This window comes from Cyanistes caeruleus, chromosome 3 (genome assembly GCF_971803275.1).
Source record: "Cyanistes caeruleus chromosome 3, bCyaCae1.hap1.1, whole genome shotgun sequence".
NCBI classification, from domain to species: domain Eukaryota; kingdom Metazoa; phylum Chordata; class Aves; order Passeriformes; family Paridae; genus Cyanistes; species Cyanistes caeruleus.
The window spans coordinates 90,338,531-90,360,460 of NC_141703.1; the positions used below are offsets into that span (position 1 = coordinate 90,338,531).

At 45.1% G+C, this 21,930-nt stretch overlaps 1 protein-coding gene across 1 annotated transcript in view; it reads right to left on the reverse strand.

Annotated features, from left to right (window-relative positions):
- ATP1A1 (ATPase Na+/K+ transporting subunit alpha 1) overlaps positions 1-21,930 on the reverse strand; it is a 26,247-nt gene continuing 4,317 nt past the window's right edge. Inside the window, exons 2-23 of the mRNA XM_086882819.1 lie at positions 18,172-18,282; positions 16,894-16,953; positions 15,677-15,880; positions 15,213-15,326; positions 14,518-14,652; positions 14,244-14,361; positions 13,495-13,763; positions 12,278-12,476; positions 10,766-10,875; positions 9,224-9,358; positions 8,496-8,688; positions 7,863-8,038; positions 7,205-7,341; positions 5,760-5,910; positions 5,077-5,245; positions 4,317-4,471; positions 3,847-3,970; positions 2,915-3,060; positions 2,658-2,788; positions 1,987-2,088; positions 789-880; positions 1-340 (exon numbers count right to left, since the gene is read on the reverse strand). Of these exons, the coding sequence (XP_086738945.1) occupies positions 312-340; positions 789-880; positions 1,987-2,088; positions 2,658-2,788; positions 2,915-3,060; positions 3,847-3,970; positions 4,317-4,471; positions 5,077-5,245; positions 5,760-5,910; positions 7,205-7,341; positions 7,863-8,038; positions 8,496-8,688; positions 9,224-9,358; positions 10,766-10,875; positions 12,278-12,476; positions 13,495-13,763; positions 14,244-14,361; positions 14,518-14,652; positions 15,213-15,326; positions 15,677-15,880; positions 16,894-16,953; positions 18,172-18,282 (3,060 nt within the window). The 3' untranslated portion in view covers positions 1-311. The remainder of the gene's footprint in view (positions 341-788; positions 881-1,986; positions 2,089-2,657; positions 2,789-2,914; positions 3,061-3,846; positions 3,971-4,316; positions 4,472-5,076; positions 5,246-5,759; positions 5,911-7,204; positions 7,342-7,862; positions 8,039-8,495; positions 8,689-9,223; positions 9,359-10,765; positions 10,876-12,277; positions 12,477-13,494; positions 13,764-14,243; positions 14,362-14,517; positions 14,653-15,212; positions 15,327-15,676; positions 15,881-16,893; positions 16,954-18,171; positions 18,283-21,930) is intronic.

A 21,930-nucleotide genomic window follows, 5' to 3' on the forward strand; every position in this document is an offset into this window, starting at 1 on the left:
TGGGGGCATCCTCTTATAATCCATCTTTATTTGTAAAAATCCACATATAAAATCTTCAGTTTCCTTTTACAAAAACATAAAGGCACATAAAACTACTCAAACTCTCATCCCCCTGGACTGATGGTCGGACACTCCCCCCACCCCAACCTCCCCCTTGCTTTCTCCTCCAGTCCATGTTTCTTCATGTTTCCTTTAGTTTCAGCTCACTTCTGCTCAGGCACAGTTCTGCTCTTGCAAAGATGAAGTATGCACACAGGGGAGATGGTGGAGAGGTGGCATGGGCTGTGCGTGGAATGTTTTACAGGTACTTTTTAGTAGTAGGTCTCTCTTTCCACCCAGCCTAAAGGAAAAGGAGGGAGAAAGCAGAGTTAGTCTCAAGGCAAACCAAATATGAGGTTAATGAAAGCTCCTTTCAGGTTCTTGAAAACTTGCACTGTAGCAACTGAGCTAATAAGTGACCTGTCACAATGGGAAAATCTTGCCAAATTGATGTTCTCCAGCTTGCAGGACCTATTCCAGCTTTCAAGAACCACCCAAGCATTAATTAGTCTTTTCCATCTACTTCAGTGTATCTGCACTTTTGTATAATGGGAGAGAATGTAGGGACGGACAGCAAGAAGTCCCTAATTTGAACTAACTGCACAATTAATGTTGAGAAAGGGGAAAACAAGGCAAAATACAGTCCCAAATAGTGCTTAGGGGTCCCCAAGCTTTGCTGGGGCTTCTGGAGAGTTCAGCAGCATGAAGAGGTGGGGAAGGAAACACACAGATGAGCAGCATATTCTTACCTCCAGGGTTGCGTCTGATAATGAGCTTTCTGACTTCATCATACACAAATATGAGGAGGGAGTATGGGAAAGCACAGAACCACCAGGTTGGCCTGTTTGGGAGAGCAGACAGTGAGAACACAGGCAGTGGAGGTGCTCTTTGCCTGGCACAGCTCTGACTTGATGGCACACTCAAGCACAGGAAGGCTGGCATGACCCAGCTTGCCAGTTCAGTCAAGAATCCTCCAAGCCAAGAATTTGCAGCAGAAAACCAGGTTTTCTGCTGCAATAGATTAATCCACTTTTGGATAGTAATTCCAATACAGGGTGTGTCACAGCACCTTTGCTCATCTCTGTACTAGCACCTCCCCACCTACCAATCAAGCAATATTTCCTCTAAGTACACAACCTTTGTGCCCAGAGCCTTGCTTGCCGGAACTGTATTGTTTCCCTCGTGATTTACCCGTACTAACATCCCGCTGCTGCAGGCACTGGGCAGCTTTCTTGTTAGGAAATACTCACACTTCAGCACCCAACTCCTGCCAACACTTTGAATGGAATGCAAGATGTACCAGGAATTATTTTTTTTTTCCCATGAAGATTTCATGACACTTAAACTTTGAACAGTCCTCTGGCTTAAGACTAAACCCTGCCATGAAATGTTGCAATGCTGTTGAGCAACACTTAAGATGTTGGCACCTTCCCAACCATTAGGAAAGTTACTGTGCATCAACCGGTCATCTGCATCTAAGTAGCAGCTTTTAAAAGCCTTTTCTACTTGTTCTCTTTCCAAGGAACGTAGGAAAAAGGCACAAGACGTCATCAGCAGTTCTTTAGTACCTTCAGCAGTTCTTTAGTACCTAAGAGTCAGCTGGCCTATGATTTTACAGCATACAACTAGCTTGCTTTGGAGGTGCAGAAAAATACTCCGTGCAAGTAAGTGCAAGAGGCAGCTGCACTAGAGCACACTGGTACTGAAGCTGTATCGCTGATTTTTAGTAAGGCACAGAACAGGAGGCTCCTCATAAACATTCCACATACAGTGAAGAAAACGCTGGTGTGCAACTGGACAGCAAAGGATCACTGACACCCTCTAGCTTGAACTCTTAAGACCAAGTTTGATGCTCCACTAGTTCACAATTACTTTTATTCCTCTCCCCACTCGAGCACCATTGTTCTGTGGTACAATCTGTTACACAAAAAGCATGATGCAACTTACTTCAGAGGATACATCCTTAGAGCAACATCCATCCCAGGGCAGTAGGACAGGAAGGCAGCCAGAGCAGTCTCCTCAAAGAGACCAAATATTAAGATCTTGTTCCTAGAAGAGACAGGAAAGAAGTCACGGAAAAAGTACTTTCAGAGATGACATCCTAAAAAACACCTAGTTGCCACATGGGAGTGAATGGAAACACACTGCAGTCCAGCCCAGAAGTTCATCAGGTGGGGACTACCAGATCATCCATCCAAGCAGTGCTGCCCATGATGGTATTTCAGTCCCTTCAGAGACAGCTCATGATCAGGTCAACCAGAAACTGCTTTCATCACAAATTCAGGAGATGGCTGGGGTTCATGCCATGAGATCTCTTGATGTACAAGATCAAGAGATCAAGGCTCTCTGCTGGAGTGTCAGTGTCCTTTGGGGTAGGGCTAGCTCCCACAGACAATGCCAACAGAAGCCACCATTTCTTTGTCTCAGCCTGACAACTGCAAGTCTACAATCAAGTGCTACAAGGAAGAGAGCACCCAGTCTTTTACCCACTACCAAGGCAGTCTGGTCATGACTTTTGCCAAAACACCCAGACACTGCTGGGATGAAGGACTAGAATGCTGTGTGCCAGAGAACACACAGAGTCCAACTCTAAATCCTCCAGGGACAGGCTGACTTACTTCATCCCCTGCTGGAAGACAGAGTTTCTTCGGGTCTTACAGATGATCAAGTCTGCCCACTGCACGACCACGATGCTGACAAAGAAGGCTGTGTGGCAAGTGAACTCCACTATTTTCCTCTGTTCATAGGTCTAGGAAGCAGACAAAGCAGAGAGCATTCGTTCAGACATGCTGCCTTTGCTCTCTGGCACTCACATCAAATTCAGCAGGCATTCATGTTTTGGCTGGCAGCCTCTAAGCTATACTTCAAAACTTACCCATTGCTGCCCATAGCTGTCTTCCACATCATTAATCCATCGGTCATCCCACTGAACTCTGATCCCTAGCAAGCCAGAAGGCCAGAACCCATTCTCTGCCATGATTACAAAATAGGTGAAGAAGCCTCCAAGGGCCTGGATCATACCTAAACAGGTAAGAAAGGATAATAAAACTGATGAAGCTACTGTGCAATTACTAACAGAGCACAACAGTTTGCAGGAAACCCTAACCACCTTAAAAATAACTCCTTGTGGGGCTCAGTGTCCTAAGCAGCAGCTGTAGAAATAGTTCACACTAACATCAAACTCAGCTGCAACCCTTTTGCTGAGCAGCTTCTGCCCCCAACTTTGTACAGTTACTTCTGTTCTGCCCTGTGCTGTGATGGCACTGTACTCAAGGACAAAACTAAAGGATAAAACTCCCTTTGTATTCTCATTCTGCCTTGCCCACCCTCAACCCTTGCAAAATACAGTCAAGAAGGTTCCCGAGGTCTGCTGCAATTATGCATGAGCTCCCATCCTGTGAACTGGGCACGTCTCTGTAGCTGCCTTTAATCAAGGCTCCTAATGCTGTGTGTTTAGGGATATGCTGGAGAGAATCCTTTACTTCTAATTAAACAAACAATGGGATCTATGTTCTTGCTGAACAAGTTTGAACCAGAGGAGAGCTGGTTGTCAGCCAGTTCCTTTACAGCACTGTGCAATTAAACAAAATTACTGTGAAAGCGATTCAATGGATCAAGCTGCACAAGCCACTGCTATAAGCCATGGAGGAAGAATCATGGCAAGGTCTTTACAGCCTGAGGTTCTGGTTTACACACCCCAAACCTCAACCCTACCAAAATAAGCAGAGCAGTCACTGACTCAAGACTGTGTACAACCCCTGCTACCACCAGGTTTAAATTGGTGCCAGAGAAAACAGAGCAGCTTACCAATCTGCCCGTAGGCCATGCTGATCAGCCGTTCATTCACCAGCTTGTCTGTTTTGGGATTTCTGGGCTGCCTCTTCATGATGTCACTCTCTGCTTGCTCATATGCCAGGGAGATAGCAGGGACCTGAGGGTGGCAGGATTGCTGTTAGAAGAGTTTCAATCCTCCACCGTACAGTCTTCCCTGTCCTGTGTATTCAGTGCAAGAAATAGCACTCCCCAAAAGCCCTAGCTGTGATATTCCAAAAGCTCTTTACCCCCTTCCCTATCCTCAGATTGTCCTTACAGGGAGCTGAGAGATCCTCAAACTCAAGAGCCATGAGATGAATGTGAATGAAAGTATCAGATGGTTGCTTACTTTAAATCAGAACACTAGAGAAAACTGTATTTAAGCATTTTCCTTCCACCTGTCCTTTCTTTAGGGTATTTAAGAACATCCACATTTTTTCTTGAGACAAGAAAACCACATTCACCATGTCAGTGCCCAAGTCAATGCAGAGGATGGTGACTGTTCCCAGAGGAAGGGGTATGTTTGCAATGATGAAGATCAGGAACGGCGTGATTTCAGGAATGTTACTGGTCAAGGTGTAGGCAATAGACTTCTTCAGGTTATCAAAGATCAGACGCCCTGGGCAAGGAAGAGACAACAGGATAACTCTCACTTAGCAGCAGATAGCAGCCAAGCAGCTCACAGGCAGCTTCAGTGCTAACACCAAATGGCAAAATGCTACTAGTGCAGCAAATGAAAGGGCTTCTCTTGTATGTAAGGGTGAGACTGCACCCGGCACAGCAGCACCTGTGGAGAGTGACACTTTTGGTCACAGCAACCAGGGCTTACTGCATACAGCAGTAGGATACTAAGCCTTGGATTCTGGACATCATCAAGAGCCCCCAGAGGGACCCTCTGTTGTACACCTCCTGTTTGAGAGCTACTTCTCCACCAGGGAGCAAAATGTCACACTCAGCTGGCAAAGATGACTGTAAGGTCACGTGTCAGGCAACAGCACAAAGCAGCTTTTGTTACTCAGCTGCTTCCTACTTCTACCCATCATAAAGGGTCAAACACCCATGGAAAGGAATAAAACTTTGAAGGGAGGATGGAAAGTGCTACCCTCCTTGAAAACTCTTCTCATGGAGGCAAGCTCAAAGAAGAGCCCCCCAGGTGCCTCTATTACAGAGGGGATGCTGAAGCAATATTATTTTACCACCACTGCACACAGCTTACAGACTCACCTTCTTCAACCCCAGTGACAATGGAGGCAAAGTTGTCATCCAGCAGAATCATGTCAGCTGCCTGTTTGGAGACATCTGAGCCAGCAATACCCATAGCAACACCAATGTCAGCCTTCTTCAGGGCTGGGGAATCATTCACACCATCACCTGTGACTGCTACAATGGCACCCTAGTCACAAAGAGAGGAATAGCAAGACTGAAATCATCACGTAAGATGTTTTAGGCAGAAAAAGCTTTCTCCTGCCTTTCAGGTGAGGCACCAAAAACTATTTCACTTGGCTGTAAAGAGACCTCAGTTCCTCCTTGCCCTCCCTTCACCCTTCCCCTGTTCTGATGAGGCTCATCCAGAGAACCAAGCTGCTCTCTCCAAAGGAGACACTGGACAACCCCTGAACGTGCTGGATCCTCTCCTCTCCTCCCAAGCACATCCAGAGCATTTAGGAATTAAGTTTACTAAAATGAACATCCCAGGATCAGAAGAAAGCATCAATACAAACTGAATGTTTTCCTTATATTTATGTATTGTATAGCAGCCTGACATCGTAAGTTTAATCTGGCCCTTTACATGAGGGCACTGAGGAGATTCAGCCCTAACACTTCAACAGCAGAACTGCCTGGTAATTCATAAACATGTGTGTCTATGCATTTCTCTAATAGGACATCCTTATTCTCCCTCTCTTTACCTGTCGCTGACAGCCTTCCACAATGATAAGCTTCTGCTGAGGAGATGTCCTGGCAAAGACAATTTCTGTATGGTGAAGCAGGATGTCATCCAATTGCTCACTAGTCATGTCCTTCAAATCTGAGCCATGAACCACACAAGCTTTGGCATCCCTGCAAACAAGAGAAAGTTTGTTTTACTTCACAATAAGTTTCTCATTAGCTGTACTTGCCCCATAAATATAAGGCTCTTCAGTGCTCTTGGGAAAGACCAGCTTCTGCTATGACTAAATACTAACCCCAGGCAGCCTCTGCACAGAGGTTTGATGCTCAAAATTTGAGAGGCAGATGGGGAACACCAAGAAAAAGACAACAAAACCAAGCGACAGACAAAAAAACACTCGTGAACAATTAATTCTTTCCAAAGTGCATCAGGGCAAAGACTAGTTGTTTTCACAAATCTCGGCCTCTCTGAAAAAAGGGAATTGCTGGCTCAGGTAATTAGCTTCCAAGGTTTCTAGAGATGCTGCTGTCTTCTGCAGGCAATCCTTTTTGCAATAGACTGATGACCATGTGACTGGGGACACATGGTTCTTCACAGAGAGTGTTCACACCATGCCAGTTCCAACTAATTTACACCCTTTGGCCACAAAAGCATGCAACGTTATATTTAGACTGGTTTGGTACCCTACATGCTGCAGCAAAATACCATCTCTCCAGCCCAGCATACCATCCCTTATAGGTCTAGGAGACTATCCACACAGCTCTTGACATCACCCAGTTTAGACAGGGAAATTCCTTCCCCACCCTTACAGCCAGCTGCTGACCTGCTCAGTCATACAGCCTGGCCAACCCCAGCCTGCATTGCTGGGTTTTGAAGCTACCTTCAAAATCTAAATTTAAAAAAAATCCCAACCAAAACAAAAAAAACCCCAAGCAACTTCATTTCACAGGGTGTCTCTATTCACAGTTCATAAGCTACATGGCTGTCCTCCAGCCCAAACACAGGCTGGGTCAAGCTAAGCAATGCAGACTGCCCAGCCATTCTGCAAACAGCCTGCTTATGCCAAAGCACATTTTCTGAGGATGCCTCAGTCCTCGCTAGGCTATGAAGGCAAGCATTAACCCCTAAGAGGAAGGAGTTCCCTTTTTACATTTATTCTGCTTGTAGCTTGTAGCTGTATGCACTAGTGTAAACTCCTCTACCTGGCAGAAGCCCTGCTCTCTTTGCTCTCCTACAGTCTTACTCTTAAGTACTTCCCACACACAAGACATTCACATTTAAGACCATCTTGTCACATACTCTTCACAAACTCATGATACACACTGAAGATCTGCAATATGCTGAGCTAAGCAAATGCCAAGCTTTTCACATCTGGGGGGAAGATGCTGAGGGATTATCCAAGGCAAAGAGAGAGGCAAATACTTAGTCCTTAGAACAGCTCTGGCCTTTCCCAGCAGATATTACCTAGGGTTGACCTGGCTGACAGGAATGTTGAGTCGAGCAGCAATATCTTCTACTGTTTCATTGCCCTCGGAGATGATGCCGACACCCTTGGCAATGGCTTTGGCTGTGATCGGATGGTCTCCGGTAACCATGATAACCTGAAATGCAAACAGACTGCCATGAAAGCCTTGCCTGTACTGCAGAGCAACACTGCCCAAAAGGCAGGGCCCTTTACACTGAAAAGGCCACATGTCTTTTGTTCTACTCATGAGCCCTGGCACAGAGCAAGTCTGAGGTACAGGCAGTAACCTGCTAACAGTATGAGAGAGATGGAGGTGGATGGAAGACAAAAATTGCTTGTGTTGAGGTAATGGAGCCAGTTCTGTTTCCAGCCTGTGCTTTCCTCTCATTTTAGTCAGTACTGTGGCACATGCAGAACTCACCCTGAGCCAAATCATGTGATTGGGACACCATGCTCTCAGCACCTGCCAGTGCCCTAGCAGTTTGATGTTTCACTCATTTTTCAGTTCATGAACACACAACCATTTGTATTTAGCTTAGAAACTAAGCCTGTAGTAATTAAATCCTGATCAATTACTTCATCCACTCACATTATAGTAAAACAGGAGGTCAAGGATGCCCTTTATTTCCACAGATTATCAACCTAGGAATACATTACCTTGATCCCAGCACTTCTGCATTTGCCAACAGCATCTGGCACAGCAGCACGAGGTGGGTCAATCATAGACATCAGTCCTACAAAGCAGAGTTTGTCTACAGGGAAGTTCAGGTCGTCTGTATCAAACTGGAAGCCCTCAGGGAACTGATCATCAGGCAGAGCCAAGTGGCAGAATCCTGTAACACAGCAAACCCACGTTTACTCTGTTCCTACTCATCAGGAGGCAGAGAACACTTATTGCTTCTGCAAACAGCTACACCAGAATAACAGGGCAGCTTAGAGCTGTTGAGACAGGAGTCACACTCCTATTCTGATAACAACCAGCTGTTGCTAGGTGTTCAGACACAGCCTGGTTCTTGTGCCATGGAATAAACCCAATCCCATGTGATCCCAGGAAAGGTCCCAAACGCTTTGCTGCATTTTGACCTAAGCGACTTTGCTGCCGAGAGAGACCAAACCTTGCAGGCTGCCTTTCAGAATAAAGGCAGGACTGTCCCAACATGAACTGCTGAAGTGACCTTAATACTATGGTTACACTGGAGGAACAGAGTGACCCTTCACTTAATCTGTGAGGACTGCACAGGAACACCAAGGACAAATCTTTTCCAATGTAATAAGGCTGTTTTTCCTTACCTAACACTCGCTCCCCGAGGCCTCCCAGCTCAAGGTAGGCATTCTGAAAAGCATCTTTCATTTCCTCATCCAGTGGTTGCTCTTTCCCATGAATCAGAATGGTGCTGCAGCGATCCAAGATCCTCTCTGGAGCTCCCTTCATCACCAGCAAGTAACGGGATTCTGATGGATTTGCATTTTTGTGGATAGACAGCTAAGGGTGGAAGAAATGAATCTGTTCTATAAACATGTACTGTGAAGGACACGAGCAATAAACATCAATGTTTTGCAACTATAGCAGCTCAGGGCCATTTGTGATATTCTGCTTCAGCTTTCATTTACCCACACTTCTAAAGAGGTTTACAAACTAAGGAATCTGTGCATTCTTTAGCATTAACATTTAACTGCAGGTGTTGTAATGACCTTTTCTGTATCCAAGTACCACCTGTTAAGGTCACTTCCCAGCAGTTCATTCCTATTCCCAGATTTGAGCTTCTCCATGCTCTGTGCACTACTGCCACACAGATGGAGAGCATGTCTGATCCTCTGTTAGCAGCTGACACCTTCATGTCAGTGCAGCTCCTGCACAGTTTAACTGTGGTCTGTTAAAATAGATTTACAGAGCAGTCTTCAAGCAAGTAATGGCTAGACAAGATTTGGGTGCCAGAACAAGTTTTGAGGCACACTGTGTGCAAATTTACACAAGTACTTCACACAGCAGCTCTCCTTTCAAGAGGACACTTGCTTACCTGGTACTTATTGGTAGAGTTAAATGGTATTTCCACCACTTTGGGATACCTTTCTCTCATCTCCTTGACAGAACCACAGCACAATTCAATGCATTTCAGAAGTGCAGACTCAGAGGCATCTCCTGCCACTGCTCGCTGAGGAAAGAAGACAACTATCAAAATATACAACCACAGAAGACTTTATATTTAAAATAGATTTTAAGAGTGAATTTATCACAGCCCTGTCTCAGCTTCTACATAACACTAAATGAAAGCAAAGAATAACTAATTCTACTCTACCTAGGACCAACAAATACTGCATTTCAGAAAGCCAAGCCTCCCATCCTGAGAGAGTAGAAGTCTTCCTGTGACAAACTCAAGAAGCCCTTTTAAAGGGTTAGAGAAAGTCACATAACCAGGTACAGTCAGACCAAGTGAGGCTGGAGGGTAAACTCTGGGAAGAACTGCTGTAAGCTGCTTGCCATGAAGAACAGCTCATGTGAGATGAAGACTGATGACATACACACAGAAGCACTTTCATGTGCTCTCCCACTCCAATATAACACCATCTTATCAAGCCTCTGGGAGAAATTTGATCTGTCCACATCTCCCTTCCCCATAAAGGCTGGCACTGGTAGAGATGGGAATTCTCAGCCCAAGAAGATCTGTATGTGCTCAATGTCCCGGTAGAGTTTCCTTGGCTGCAATTGAAACCAAGTATTTCTTGCCCTTCTGGTCTCTTTGTGAGAAATTTATATTTTATTTTCATTTCTGCACTACTTTTTGGTATCTGAAGACTTCTCAAAACTCCCCTCTCCCAAGCCTTTCTTAAACAGGAAGAGTTCCAGCTCTTTATAACTTCAGGTCACATTTTATAGATTTAAGATAAAGTCAGAGGAGTGCTGGGGAAAAATAGCTTGTTCCATCAGCTCTACTACCACTGCATCAGAACACCCTTGGGAATAAGTTTACTAAGCAACATGACTAATACTTGACAGATTATAAGCACTGTATGGTTAATTTCAGCCCTGGCTGGGTCACAGTTCAGAAGGAGGATGAACTGGTGCTATGCCAGCATTTGCACCAGTGCTGAACCACTGCAAGCTTAAGGAGACCTGCCAGTGAGAGCAGACTGTCTCTAGCCACAGTATCTCACAACCACTGCTCCCCCAGCTCTGATGTTTACATCTCCCAGCACCAGGTGTTTGCAGCTTTGAAGCGTCCAAATGCCAGAGATAGCAACTCCTGGAACAGCCAGATACTGGGAAATGCCTAGGAAAGCTTTCTGGTCTTTCCTAGCCCTGCCTAAAATATCTGGACCCCCAAACTGAGTGTAGGTAGCAGCGGATGGCAGGGATTCTGCTGTGGGAAAAATGTCTTTTCAATCCCGTCTCCCCTGCCTGCAGCACACTTCCTGTAAGAGTGCTAGACTGCAGAAAAGATTAAGAATAGCAGCTACCTCTACTTTACAGGTTTGTGTGACCCATAGGATGTTATCTCATTACTATTATAAGAGGATGGTGGTGAGGAACAAGACCAACACTTTTTTTTTTTGGAACTCACCTTGAGAATTGGTACATTTTCCTGGCCAGCCTGAAACACAGCACGGTTACAGAGACCTGCAATTCTGGACAAAGCACTCCAAGTGGCTGAGCTCTTGTCAAAGGAAGCACCTGACAGCAGAGGAAGAATGTCAAAAGCCACCCCTCAAAAAAGTTAGAGAAGCTCAAAATCCCACAGGTTTAAGAGCAAGAAACCTTTATCTCAGAAACAAGAAACACTCAGAGCATCGCTACATCTCTTTCGTTCCTCCTCCCTTCCCAGATACTTGGATGAGCAGGTGATTATTTTAAGACCAGAGAGTGGAACAGCAGCAGTGCAAGAGAACACCTCTGTTTGCAAGATCCCAGTAATGGCCATATCCAGCAGCAACAGAGGACATGCTGACAAGGCCAAGGAATTCTGGACAGATAACATCCATTCAGAGGGCTTGACTAAGGGATACTGGGTTCTACCTCCAGGATGTCTCACTTTATCCATCAGCCCAGGATCTGGATGAAATAGCTCCCAAAGGAACAATGGTTAAATAAAGATACTCTCTTATTCTAGCTCTTAGGTAGGCTTTGAAGGAGATGAATTGAAGAGACAGTTAACCGATAACCTAACGTACTTTCCATGAAGTGAAATCTTCTAGGTTTATTTCCACCGCAGCCAAGCCAACCATTGCCAGGCCTAGGGCTTCCAAAAATCTATTTATAGCTCATTACTTTGCACTAGAGTTAAATAAAGTGTTTTTTTTAAGTGGTGCAGACAAGCACAATGTTTTAGACTGGTTCAGGGCAGAGTACAGCAGCACCACTGGAAAAATGTTTATGCTAATAATGTGTTGCAAGCACAACATTTCACAAGGTAGACAACAGCTAGGGAACTCCTGAGTTTGGTTGTATTGAACAGTTCTGGAGAGATAAGCATTTCTCTCAGTTTCCTGGCACACTGAGATTCCAGATTCTTATCAGCTAGGAGAAACTTCCTTCTAAAGTCGTGACATTCATTGCTGGCACTATGCAAACACAACCTGGATGTTCTGGGAAAACCCCTGTCCCCAAAGGCAACCATCTAGTTCCATGTGGGAACTTTCTGCCTATGTCCAGCCTCAAGTAATTATCACCAGGGCCAACACTTCTGCTGTCCATACTTTCAACAGACTTAAGATTGAGAAATTTCATCAAGATAAATTTTAGCAAAGATAATCAGGACTTTGCAAATATTTCTATGTACAGGACAAACACATGGGGCTGAACACTCAAGAGGCTCAAATTCCATTGGAATAATTCTGCACAAAAGGCAGGCTATACAGAGTTTAAGGATTAAACAGAATCATGGTACAGTGCAAAGCTTTCTGTACGTCATTTCAATTTTTTTTATGCTCATTCAAGACTGTATATTAGAAGTCCATGCCTTGTGAACATCACTTGGAGAGCAACAAACACAGGTTTCTCAGAAGTACCAGTGTCCAGGAAGGCTCAGAAAAAGCAATTTTTTAAAGAAATGCCTCAAGTACAGAGGCAGTCTTACCGCTCTGGTTCTCTGTAGTATCAGCCTCATGAATCTGATTGTCAAACCACATGTGGGCAACTGTCATACGATTCTGTGTCAGAGTGCCAGTCTTGTCAGAGCAGATGGTGGATGTGGAACCCAGGGTCTCCACGGCCTCCAGGTTCTTCACCAAGCAGTTCTTACGAGCCATGCGCTTGGCTGTTAGTGTCAGACATACCTGGGGACAAGAAAGATGATGTCAGGCCAGATGCATTTGTGCAGTAATAACACTGCTGTCCAACTCAGTGTGCACATGGAATGACAACCAGCTTCCATGCCCTGCAGTCATTCCCTAACTCTTTGCTCACCCTGCCAGTGAAAAATAAATAGCAGCACTTCAGCCCAGGTGCTAGGTTTAAATGACATTTTCCACATTACAAAACCTCCAGAATATACTTCAGCCTCTGGCTTCTCAGTGCATTAGGAAGGAAGTAACATGCCTCAGACTAACATCTCAGTCAAAGCTGCCGTCTCCTAATCGCAGGAGTTCCCAAAATAGGTGAAGGCAAGCCACATATGAGATGGCCCAAATTAACTCTGGTGATGGGGCTTGCAAGTTGCCGGGGTAGAAAGCGAGCAGCTCCAGCTCACTTTCTTGCTAGAGGCTCTTATCTGGTTCCAGTTCCCAACTCTTCATTCCCTGGCTCGGTTGCCACTCTGCTTCCTAAGGCAGCACAGAAGCATTTTCTCCTTCCACCATCACGTTCCACACATCCACCTAAGAACACCTGGATACACCTCTTCAGGACACCAAACTTACAAAAGCCTCTGACAGATCCCAGACTGAAAGCTGGGGCTGGAGTGAAGCCTGCTGGATGCTCTGCCAGCCCATAAGGGTTGGAAGGGCTGGTGTGCATGTGGATTTAGAAACCCTGATGGTTGCAGCAGGAAAACCCCTTCTTGCCACAGAAAAAGGCAGGGCTAGAACTCCTAGTCTTGCTCACTTCAGCTGTATGATGCCAAGCCTCTGTGCAGGTCTAACTTAGGGACCCATCTTTTTGAGATAAATTGCTGCAGAACTTGATGTTGATTCAGGCAATTAGTTAAAATACACTGAACTTTTAAAGTCCAACCCCACACACTCACCCTTCATTATTTTAGTGTTAACCTCTCTGAATGCACACTGAGATAAAGCACTCCACTTCCTTAAGGACCAGATATGTGGTAAATTCAATCTTTTTTCCAGCTTCACTCACCGTAACCGTTGCAAGCAGCCCTTCAGGGACATTGGCAACAATGATCCCAATGAGGAAGATAACGGCCTCCAGCCATGTGTACTCAAGGATGAGGGAAAGGATGAAGAATGAGACACCCAGGAACACAGCCACTCCAGTGATGAGGTGGATAAAGTGCTCGATCTCCATGGCAATTGGAGTTTTGCCCCCTTCCAGTCCAGAGGCCAAACTGGCAATACGGCCCATCACAGTGCGATCCCCAGTGCTAATGACAATGCCACGGGCAGTGCCTGCAAGAGAGATGGGTTTCAGAAAACAAAAGCAACCACAGCTTAATATCCTGTAGGTGTAGAAAAGAAGTTCCAGGTGGGCTTCAGCACAAAGACTGCCCACCCCCATATTCAGAGCTGCAACGGAAGTCCTGCCAGAGATCCCTGCTTTCTGCAGCAGCTGTAGCACTTCATACAGCTCTACCCCATGGTTCATATCATGTTTTCTGCACTTCAACATTTTTTACTTGCAATAAAACAGGCAAGCTAGAAGACACACCACACAGCTGCTCCTCTAAAAGAAGCAGGAACAAAATACCCAGTAGTGCTGTGGAATCTTTGCCCATTCTACAGTACTGCAGGTGGAATGGGCAAGGACTTTCATGGGAACTTCCACCCTGCTCTTGCATGGTAGAGGCAGGCTCATGGCATATTCACACTGTCTATCTGTACAGCTCAGCATCATTGCTCATACTGCAGGGAAGTAGGAGACACACGTACCTTCCACACAGTTGGTGGAAAAGAAGGCAATGTTCCTGGTCTCCAGTGGGTTCTCATGGGAGAAGTCTGGAGACCTGGTTTGAGGCTCTGATTCACCAGTAAGTGAGGAGTTATCCACCTACATGAAAGAGAGTACTTTGTCATACACAAGTAGACAGATGCCTGCTGGGTACTTCCCCATCCTTCTCCTCCACTCCAGCCCCCATTCACAGCATAGAAGACTAATTCATCCTCCTTCAGAATGAAGTTTCCCAACAGCCTGTCACTACTGTACCTTGCAACCATGTGCAGATATGATCCGAAGGTCAGCTGGAATTCTGTCTCCTCCTTTTACCTCCACTAGATCTCCAACTACAACACCTTCAGCATTTATGCTCATCTTCTCACCATTTCTGACTACAAGTGCTTGCTGAAAGACAATAAAGAAACAATCTATGTCACAAAGTAGTTCTTAAGACAAGGCTCAAAAGATCTGAGAATCCTGAAATACTTATTCCATGCTTCCACAAGGTTTCTACTTGTACCAAGACGTTTATATCTGATATATATGTTACTAAAGAAAAATAAAGTTTGGGGTTTTTTTCTTGATATTAAAGTTCCTTGCTACCAAAGTGACAATGTGGTAGTTAGGTATGATCCAGGAGATTGTCCATGAAGGAATCCAAATTATAGTGCTTATCATCACACCAGTTACTGAACTCCCCAGACTATGGAGATGGTGTCCTATGACTGCTAACAAGCTGTTGGAGCCCACAGGTTTTCAGGAACTACCTTGGCCTATTAGTGTAGTTCCTTGGAGCAGTCTCACAGAGCCCTCAAAATGAAGAGCTAGTAACCCACAATAACAGCTAGGCCCTTGCAATTGGAGATGATGTTTAAAACCATTAATACCTTTGAACAAGCTGTGACATGCCAGACCGCAAGGAAATCTTGAGTCTTATTTATTCTAAAGCCTTATTTATTCCATACCTGAGGCACCAAGTTCTTGAAGGACTCCATGATCTTGGAACTTTTTGCTTCTTGGTAATAAGAGAAACAGCCAGTAATGATAACCACAGCTGCCAACACAATACCCAGGTACAGCTACAAAGAGCAGAGAAAGCGAGTCAGAGGACAATCTGCCTCCAAGGCTTCCAGTTTGTCCAAATAAATTGCCTTGCATTTAAGTGCCCCACCACAAGCATGAAAGTACTTGCAGTCTCTGTACATTTTCAACACAAAGGCTGTCCACAAGTTAGTGTTGTTAACACAACACAAAGGAAGTTGCCTGTTTCATTATGTGGAAGCACTCCAAAACACGTTAAGCTCACACACTGAATTTCCCGTGCTTATGGGAAAAGCTTCTGGACTGAATGCTTAAAGGAAGTTAATCTGCCTTGAGCCCAACAGGCTGCTTGGCCTGCCTTGGAGGCAAACCAGATATTTTTACTTACATTATCCTTGTTGGGCTCCTCCTCCATCAAACTCTGTATGCCATAAGCCAGAAAACACAGAATAGCACCAATCCACAGCAGGAGCGAGAATCCTCCAAAGAGCTGCCGACAGAACTTGATCCATTCAGGAGTGGTGGGTGGGGGGGTGAGGGCATTTGGGCCATCACGAGCCAGGATCTCAGCTGCACGTGCAGAAGTCAAACCCTACAAGAGAGGTTCCTTTTTCAGGCATTGTGGCAAGGCCAACTGCAGAAGGTAGGTCTGAACTTGTTCAGGTTCTACTGCAGCAACAAAGAGCTGCTAACAGGTAATGGAGATGTCCAAAGCTGCCAGGGCTCCACAATATAAGTGCAGGAATGTGAAAGCTGAATGTCAAAACAGGAGCTACAGGATGCTGAATGCTACTTGAGGAGCCTGTGAACACTGAAGAAGGAAGGGCAGGACAAGAAGGCTACAGCCACAAACTTTGAGCTCTGAGAAACTGCACAGTGCCATCCACCCTTATCAAATTATGGAACAAGCGAAAGCTGGAGGCCATAAAAGTGATGACATGTGGGAACAACCTTTCAGGAAGTTCAGAAGCCAAGGTCATGGACACAAAAATGCAAATCTCTGTACTGTTAAAAAAGAGCAGACTTGATGCTATATGCAATCATGCAAGAAATTCATTAAGCAAAGCAAACAACAGCAAAAGTGTAAAACCATTGCAGTGCTTCTGCACTGGACTCTAAAGCAGCCTAGGACATCTGCACACCTCTTACTGAAAAAAGGCAAAATTATAACTGCTACTGCTACTGTCATTAAGTCTCTGGGAATGTGCTAGCTTCTCTAGACTATATTTGCAACACAATAAACATCTGTCTTCATTTTTTTCCAGAGGAGCATGTAATAACACCAAGAATCAACTTGACCTTGAACAACTCAGAGGCAGATAACAGTGACTTTGTTAGAGGCAAAGTTACTAAAGTATTGCAGTCAAGTTGAACTTGAGAATAAAGAGAAGTACTTGTGAATTCAACAGTGCTCCCAAAGCCTGAGAAACTTAACTGAAGGAGGGGAGATTAAACATACACACACACAAAAAAAAAAACCAACAACAAAAAAAGCCCCATACCAAAATCAGACCACCCAGAGATCTCCCTTTGTGAAATGCTCTGAGCTGAGGCTGTTTCTTTTCAGATCAGGGCAAAGAGGGAAGGAATACAGCACCTACTTACCCGACTCAAGTCTGTTCCATATTTACGATGAAGTTCATCAAGGCTCAGCTTGTGGTCATCCTGGAAGACAAGAAATAGTTGGGAGAGAAAAGAATCTGAGAAAAGAGCTCAGCAATTCCAACCCCCACCCCAGGTTTCCTATCTGTAACAGTTGATGAGATAGCAGGACCAATTCATCCTCTTTGAAGGATGAAGAAAAATCTCACTCACTCTGGAATTCAGCACAATCTCATCTTTAGCATTCTTTTGACTATTTGAGTACTTGAAAGCTTTTCTGAAAAAGTCTGACTTTCTCTCAGTGCAGCCCTTACACCCCAGCAGATTCTGTGAGACCTCAGTGGGTGGGTTTTCTTGGGAGGTTGAGAGAGGAATGGAAAGAAAAGGAGTCGGAAGGTATGTAGGAATGTAAAGAAGATTAAACCTGTGATTTCTCACATTTTTAAGTAGTGCTGCTATATTAAGCATACTTTGGGGGAAGTGTTTCTTTCCCCATAGAGGCTTCTTTCCACAGCCAGGCTATTTTTCAGTTGGATCAAGTTGGTTCAGAGCAGTGCCTCACTTAAAACAGTTGTACTGAAGGAGCAGATGCTTGAAGTACAGATCACTACTGAACACAGAATGTAATCTTTGAGCAGTCTTTAGAATCTCCTCTGCCTAACAGAGGGGTCAAAAATGTTAAAGCCCAGTCTCAAACCCACAGAACAGAAACAAAATCTCCATCACCTTCAAGGACAGCAGATCTAAGCCAGATGATGCTTAGATCAGCCAGATACAGCATCATCCAGCTTTCACAGACGGAGATGGGAGACACTCCCCACAGCCTCAAACATGATTAGAGGGAATAATACTGAGGGTCAGTCTGAGCAGAGGCCAGCAGTAAACGGAGCTGTACAGCATCAACTCCTCAGCTGGAATGAAAACAGCAGTCCCACTCACATGACAGCACAATAAAGCCTGTAATGCTGCTATGCAGAGAGCGCTCGCCTGGCTGAGGAAACACATCTATACTGTGCTCTGGGTAGTGCAGGAAAGCACAGACTTAAGTTGTGTGTCAAGTGCCTTCTGAGAAGTGATGTTGCCAGGGTCTATTGTGCACTCATCTTGATGCTGAAACACAGCATGTCTGGCTTGGGGACAGAGGAGAAGGGAGATCAGTGCCTTCCATCACACCATGCTCTCAGCACACCAGCTCATTTCTCTTTCAGTCAGATTAGGCACAGGGCTTTGGGCATAGCAAACATTCTTTAAAGCTGCTCTTTCTGTGCTCTACACTCTTACCATCACAACTTCCTTTTTAAGCTCATCCATGTCCCTCTCCTTCTTCCCCTTCTTCCCCTTCTTCCCGCCATGCTCTGATGTAGCGGTGGGCTCATACTTGTCTCTTCCAGCCTGCAAGGGAAGACACAGCATTATTAGAAACATCTTAGTCAAATTCCACAGCAGTAGACATGAACTATACACACAAGACTGCCAGGCAGACAAAATTATTACAGTTTATTAAAGCTGTCTACCTAAACTTTATTAAAGCCTTTGACACAGTTTCCTACAGCATTCTCTTGGAGAAATGGGCTGCTTGTGGCTTGGACAGGTGCACTGTGTGCTGGGTAAAAAAACAGCTAGAGGGTTGGACCAAAAAAGTGGTGGTGAACAGAGTTATGTCCAGCTGGCATCTGGCCACCTGGGATTCTCCAGGGCTCAGTACTGAGGCCAGTCTTGTTTGATATCTTTATCAATGATCTGGACAAGTGGATCGAGTGCACGCTCAGCCAGTTTGCAGATAATGACTGAGCTGGGCAGGAGGGTTGATCTGCTGGAGGGCAGGAAGGCTCTACAGACAGATCTGGACAGGCTGGATTGATGGGCCGAGACCAACAACACAAGGTTTAATAAGGCCAAGTGCTGAGTCCTGCCCTTGGGTCACAACAACCCCATGCAGCACTACAGGCTGGGGAAAAGTGGCTGGGAAGCTGCCTGGCAGAAAAGGAACTGGAGGTGCTGGTCAACAGTGACTGTACGTGAGCCAACATGGCCCAAGTGGCCAGTGGCATCCTGGCCTGAGTCAGAAATAGTGTCACCAGCAGGACCACAGCAGTACTGCCAGTGCTTGGCACTGGTGAGGCCACACCTTGAGTCCTGTGTCCCGTTCTGGGCCACTCACTACAAGAAGGACATTGAGATGCTGGAGTGAGTCCAGAGAAGGGCAACAGAGCTGGTGAAGGGTCTGGAGGACAAGTCTGGTGAGGAGCAGCTGAGGGAGCTGGGGATGTTGAGCCTGGAGAAAAGGAGGCTCAGGGGAGACCTTATTGCTCTCAACAACTCCCTGAAAGGAGGCTGTAGCCAGGTGGGGGCTGGTTTATTCTTCAAAGACGTGACAAGCCAAGAAGAAATTATCTCCAGTTGTGTTGTGCCAGGAGAGGTTTAGATTGGCTATTAGGAAAAATTTCTTCAAGGAAAGGGCTATCAAACCCTGGAACAGGATGCCCAAGAAACTGGTTGAGTCATCATCCCCAGCAGTACTTAAAAGATGTGTAGATGTGGCACTTGGAGAGATGATGTAGTGGTGGACTTGGCAATGCTGGGTGAGCGGTTGGACTCAATTATTCTAATGGTCTTTTCCAACCTACATGACTCTATGAAAGTTATGCCACTTCAATAAATAATAAAAACTAGCTAGTGAACAGAGAAGTCTGTTCAGTATCATCCCCAATACACTACAGATTAGAGCCAGACACTGTGCAAGCCTAGCAAGGAGGAAAGCAAGCTACACACTATTCAGGCAGTCTTGATGGATAAGCCCCAGCTCAAGCTGAAAAAAGTGATGAAGGGCAGAAAAAACCAATTCCTGAGAGAAAACGTATGTTTCCTTCAAGGCATTAACTCCTCCTCCTCCTCCCTCCCAGCCTTCCACATTCTCTGGTGAGGAGGAGCAGCCTATCAACTGAAGATAAATAAGAGGTGGTACCTCTGGCTGGTCGATGCTGGGGGCTAAGTTCCAACACTTTCATTCTCAGTTTGGCAAACTAGCTGGCCAGTTTACCCAACACAAATCTGCTTTCAATTTATGGCAGTTTGAGCAGCAAGAATGGTATACAAAGCAGCAGCTCAATTTTTTAGATTCATTCTGTGCTTACACTTCACAGAGCAGATGATTTGCTTAAAGCCTCTTTATTCAGTAATTTTTTATTATAGTTTATTGTACATGAAATTGTGCAAAGATTTAGATCTAGTCATAATGGGGAAAACAAGCATCTAAAGACAAACAAATCATGACTTAGTGCACACAAACATCACTTGAAAGACAACCTTCTGCTCCCTTCTGTGTGGGACCTATTATATCCTTACACTCTGCTAAGTTTTATGTGATGAGATTTTCACCTAATAAGATCCCTGAGAAGAACTTTAAGATGAATCAGCACATAGTGGCACCAGACTCAAATCTTTAACAAGATTAAGAAAAGGTTTTGAAGGCATTGCCTTGCTTGTTCTCTGCATGAGCACCCCAAATCACGAACTGGACTCCTGAGAGCTGGATTCCTGAGAGTTATCTGGACACAGGAATTACTGTTTGGATCCAAGACCTGTCCTGATGAGCAGCTAGCACAGGAAATTTTTATTAACTATTTCAAGACAAGTAAAAACCGAAACCAAAAGTGAAACTGCACAAAAAAGATCATTACTTTCCTGAAAGAACCCGTCAGTCACATCTGAACAAGGGTTTTTACTGTGTTGAGAAAGCCCTGTGTGCAACACTGCAGCCATAGTCAGACATTTCACATGCACAGAAGTGTCCCCTTCCCCTGCTCAGCAAAGGAAAGCTTTGCACGCCACTACGGAGCTGTGTAATGGAAACAGTTTTTAGTAAGTGGAGCAGAGCCGAGCTATTTGTCTCCACTGATCCAGGAAAAGGACACAGAACTACAGACTGTCAGCATTCCTGACATTCTCTTCCCTGCACCTAAACTCCCATTTCCCTTCTTAAAAAAGTGAAAGCCACTTAAACCAGTAAGGTCCTCGCATTCCAGCATCACAGGAATTTGCCACAGGGCAATTCACAAAAAGCCACCATGAAGCATCTCTCTCCTTCAGTGTCTGAAGGAAACAACTTTGACTTCTGCTGGAGCTGTGGCAGACAAGTCCAAACACAGCCCTGCACGAAACACATGCCCTCTTGATTACTGCTTTAGATGAGAAATGATTCCTGATGAAGGTGAAGGAGCTAATACCTTGTCTGACTACCACTCCATCACCTTCAGCTTCACCCCTTCTCCCCAAGAACAACTTGGTAAGATCTTGCAGGTGATATAAAAACCTCCTGGTTCTTTGAAGCTTCTGTGAGAAATACAGTTACTCAGCTCATTGGGGGCAGTGAATAATCCAGGAATATAGGAGTGCTCAAGCTTTTTCAGCTGCAGCTGAAACAATCCTACAAGTGGGCAAACATGAAAAGGCTCATTGCCCTTGTTCAAGCATGAGTTGCTTTAAAAAAAAAAAAAAACAAACCGAAAAACCCCAGTGATCAGCTGCAGTCAGAACAAAGAGTGGATAGAGTTACTTGTTTCTTTAAGCACCCAAGTATTTGGATCTTAATGGAGTCCATCTTACAGAGAAGCTCAGCAATTCTTCAGCTTAAAAAAAACCCCACAATACTTTCTGTTGCTTTAGTGGTACATCCCACCCTTACTGAAAAGTAGGAAAGTCAGGAGAATCAGCTTCAGCTCTTGTTACAGGATCATTTAATGTAGAATCTGAACTTCCTGCTCCATCATTCAAATCTGAACTTGACACACACATCAGAGTCCAAGCCCTGCCCCTGTTCTGTGCCTCCAGGGCCATTGCCTCCCTTCCTGCAAGATGAGCCCAATCTGTTCAACAAAGGCTTGTGCTGGCTGGGCTGCCAGGGCAAGAGGTTTTCATCCCACCTCGGTGCTGTAGGATTTCCCTGCTCTTCCCTCCTTTTCCTGCTGTACAAAGAGAAGAAGGCCTGTGGCACTCCACATCCAAATCTTATCACGATTTAATCACATGGCCTGAACACAA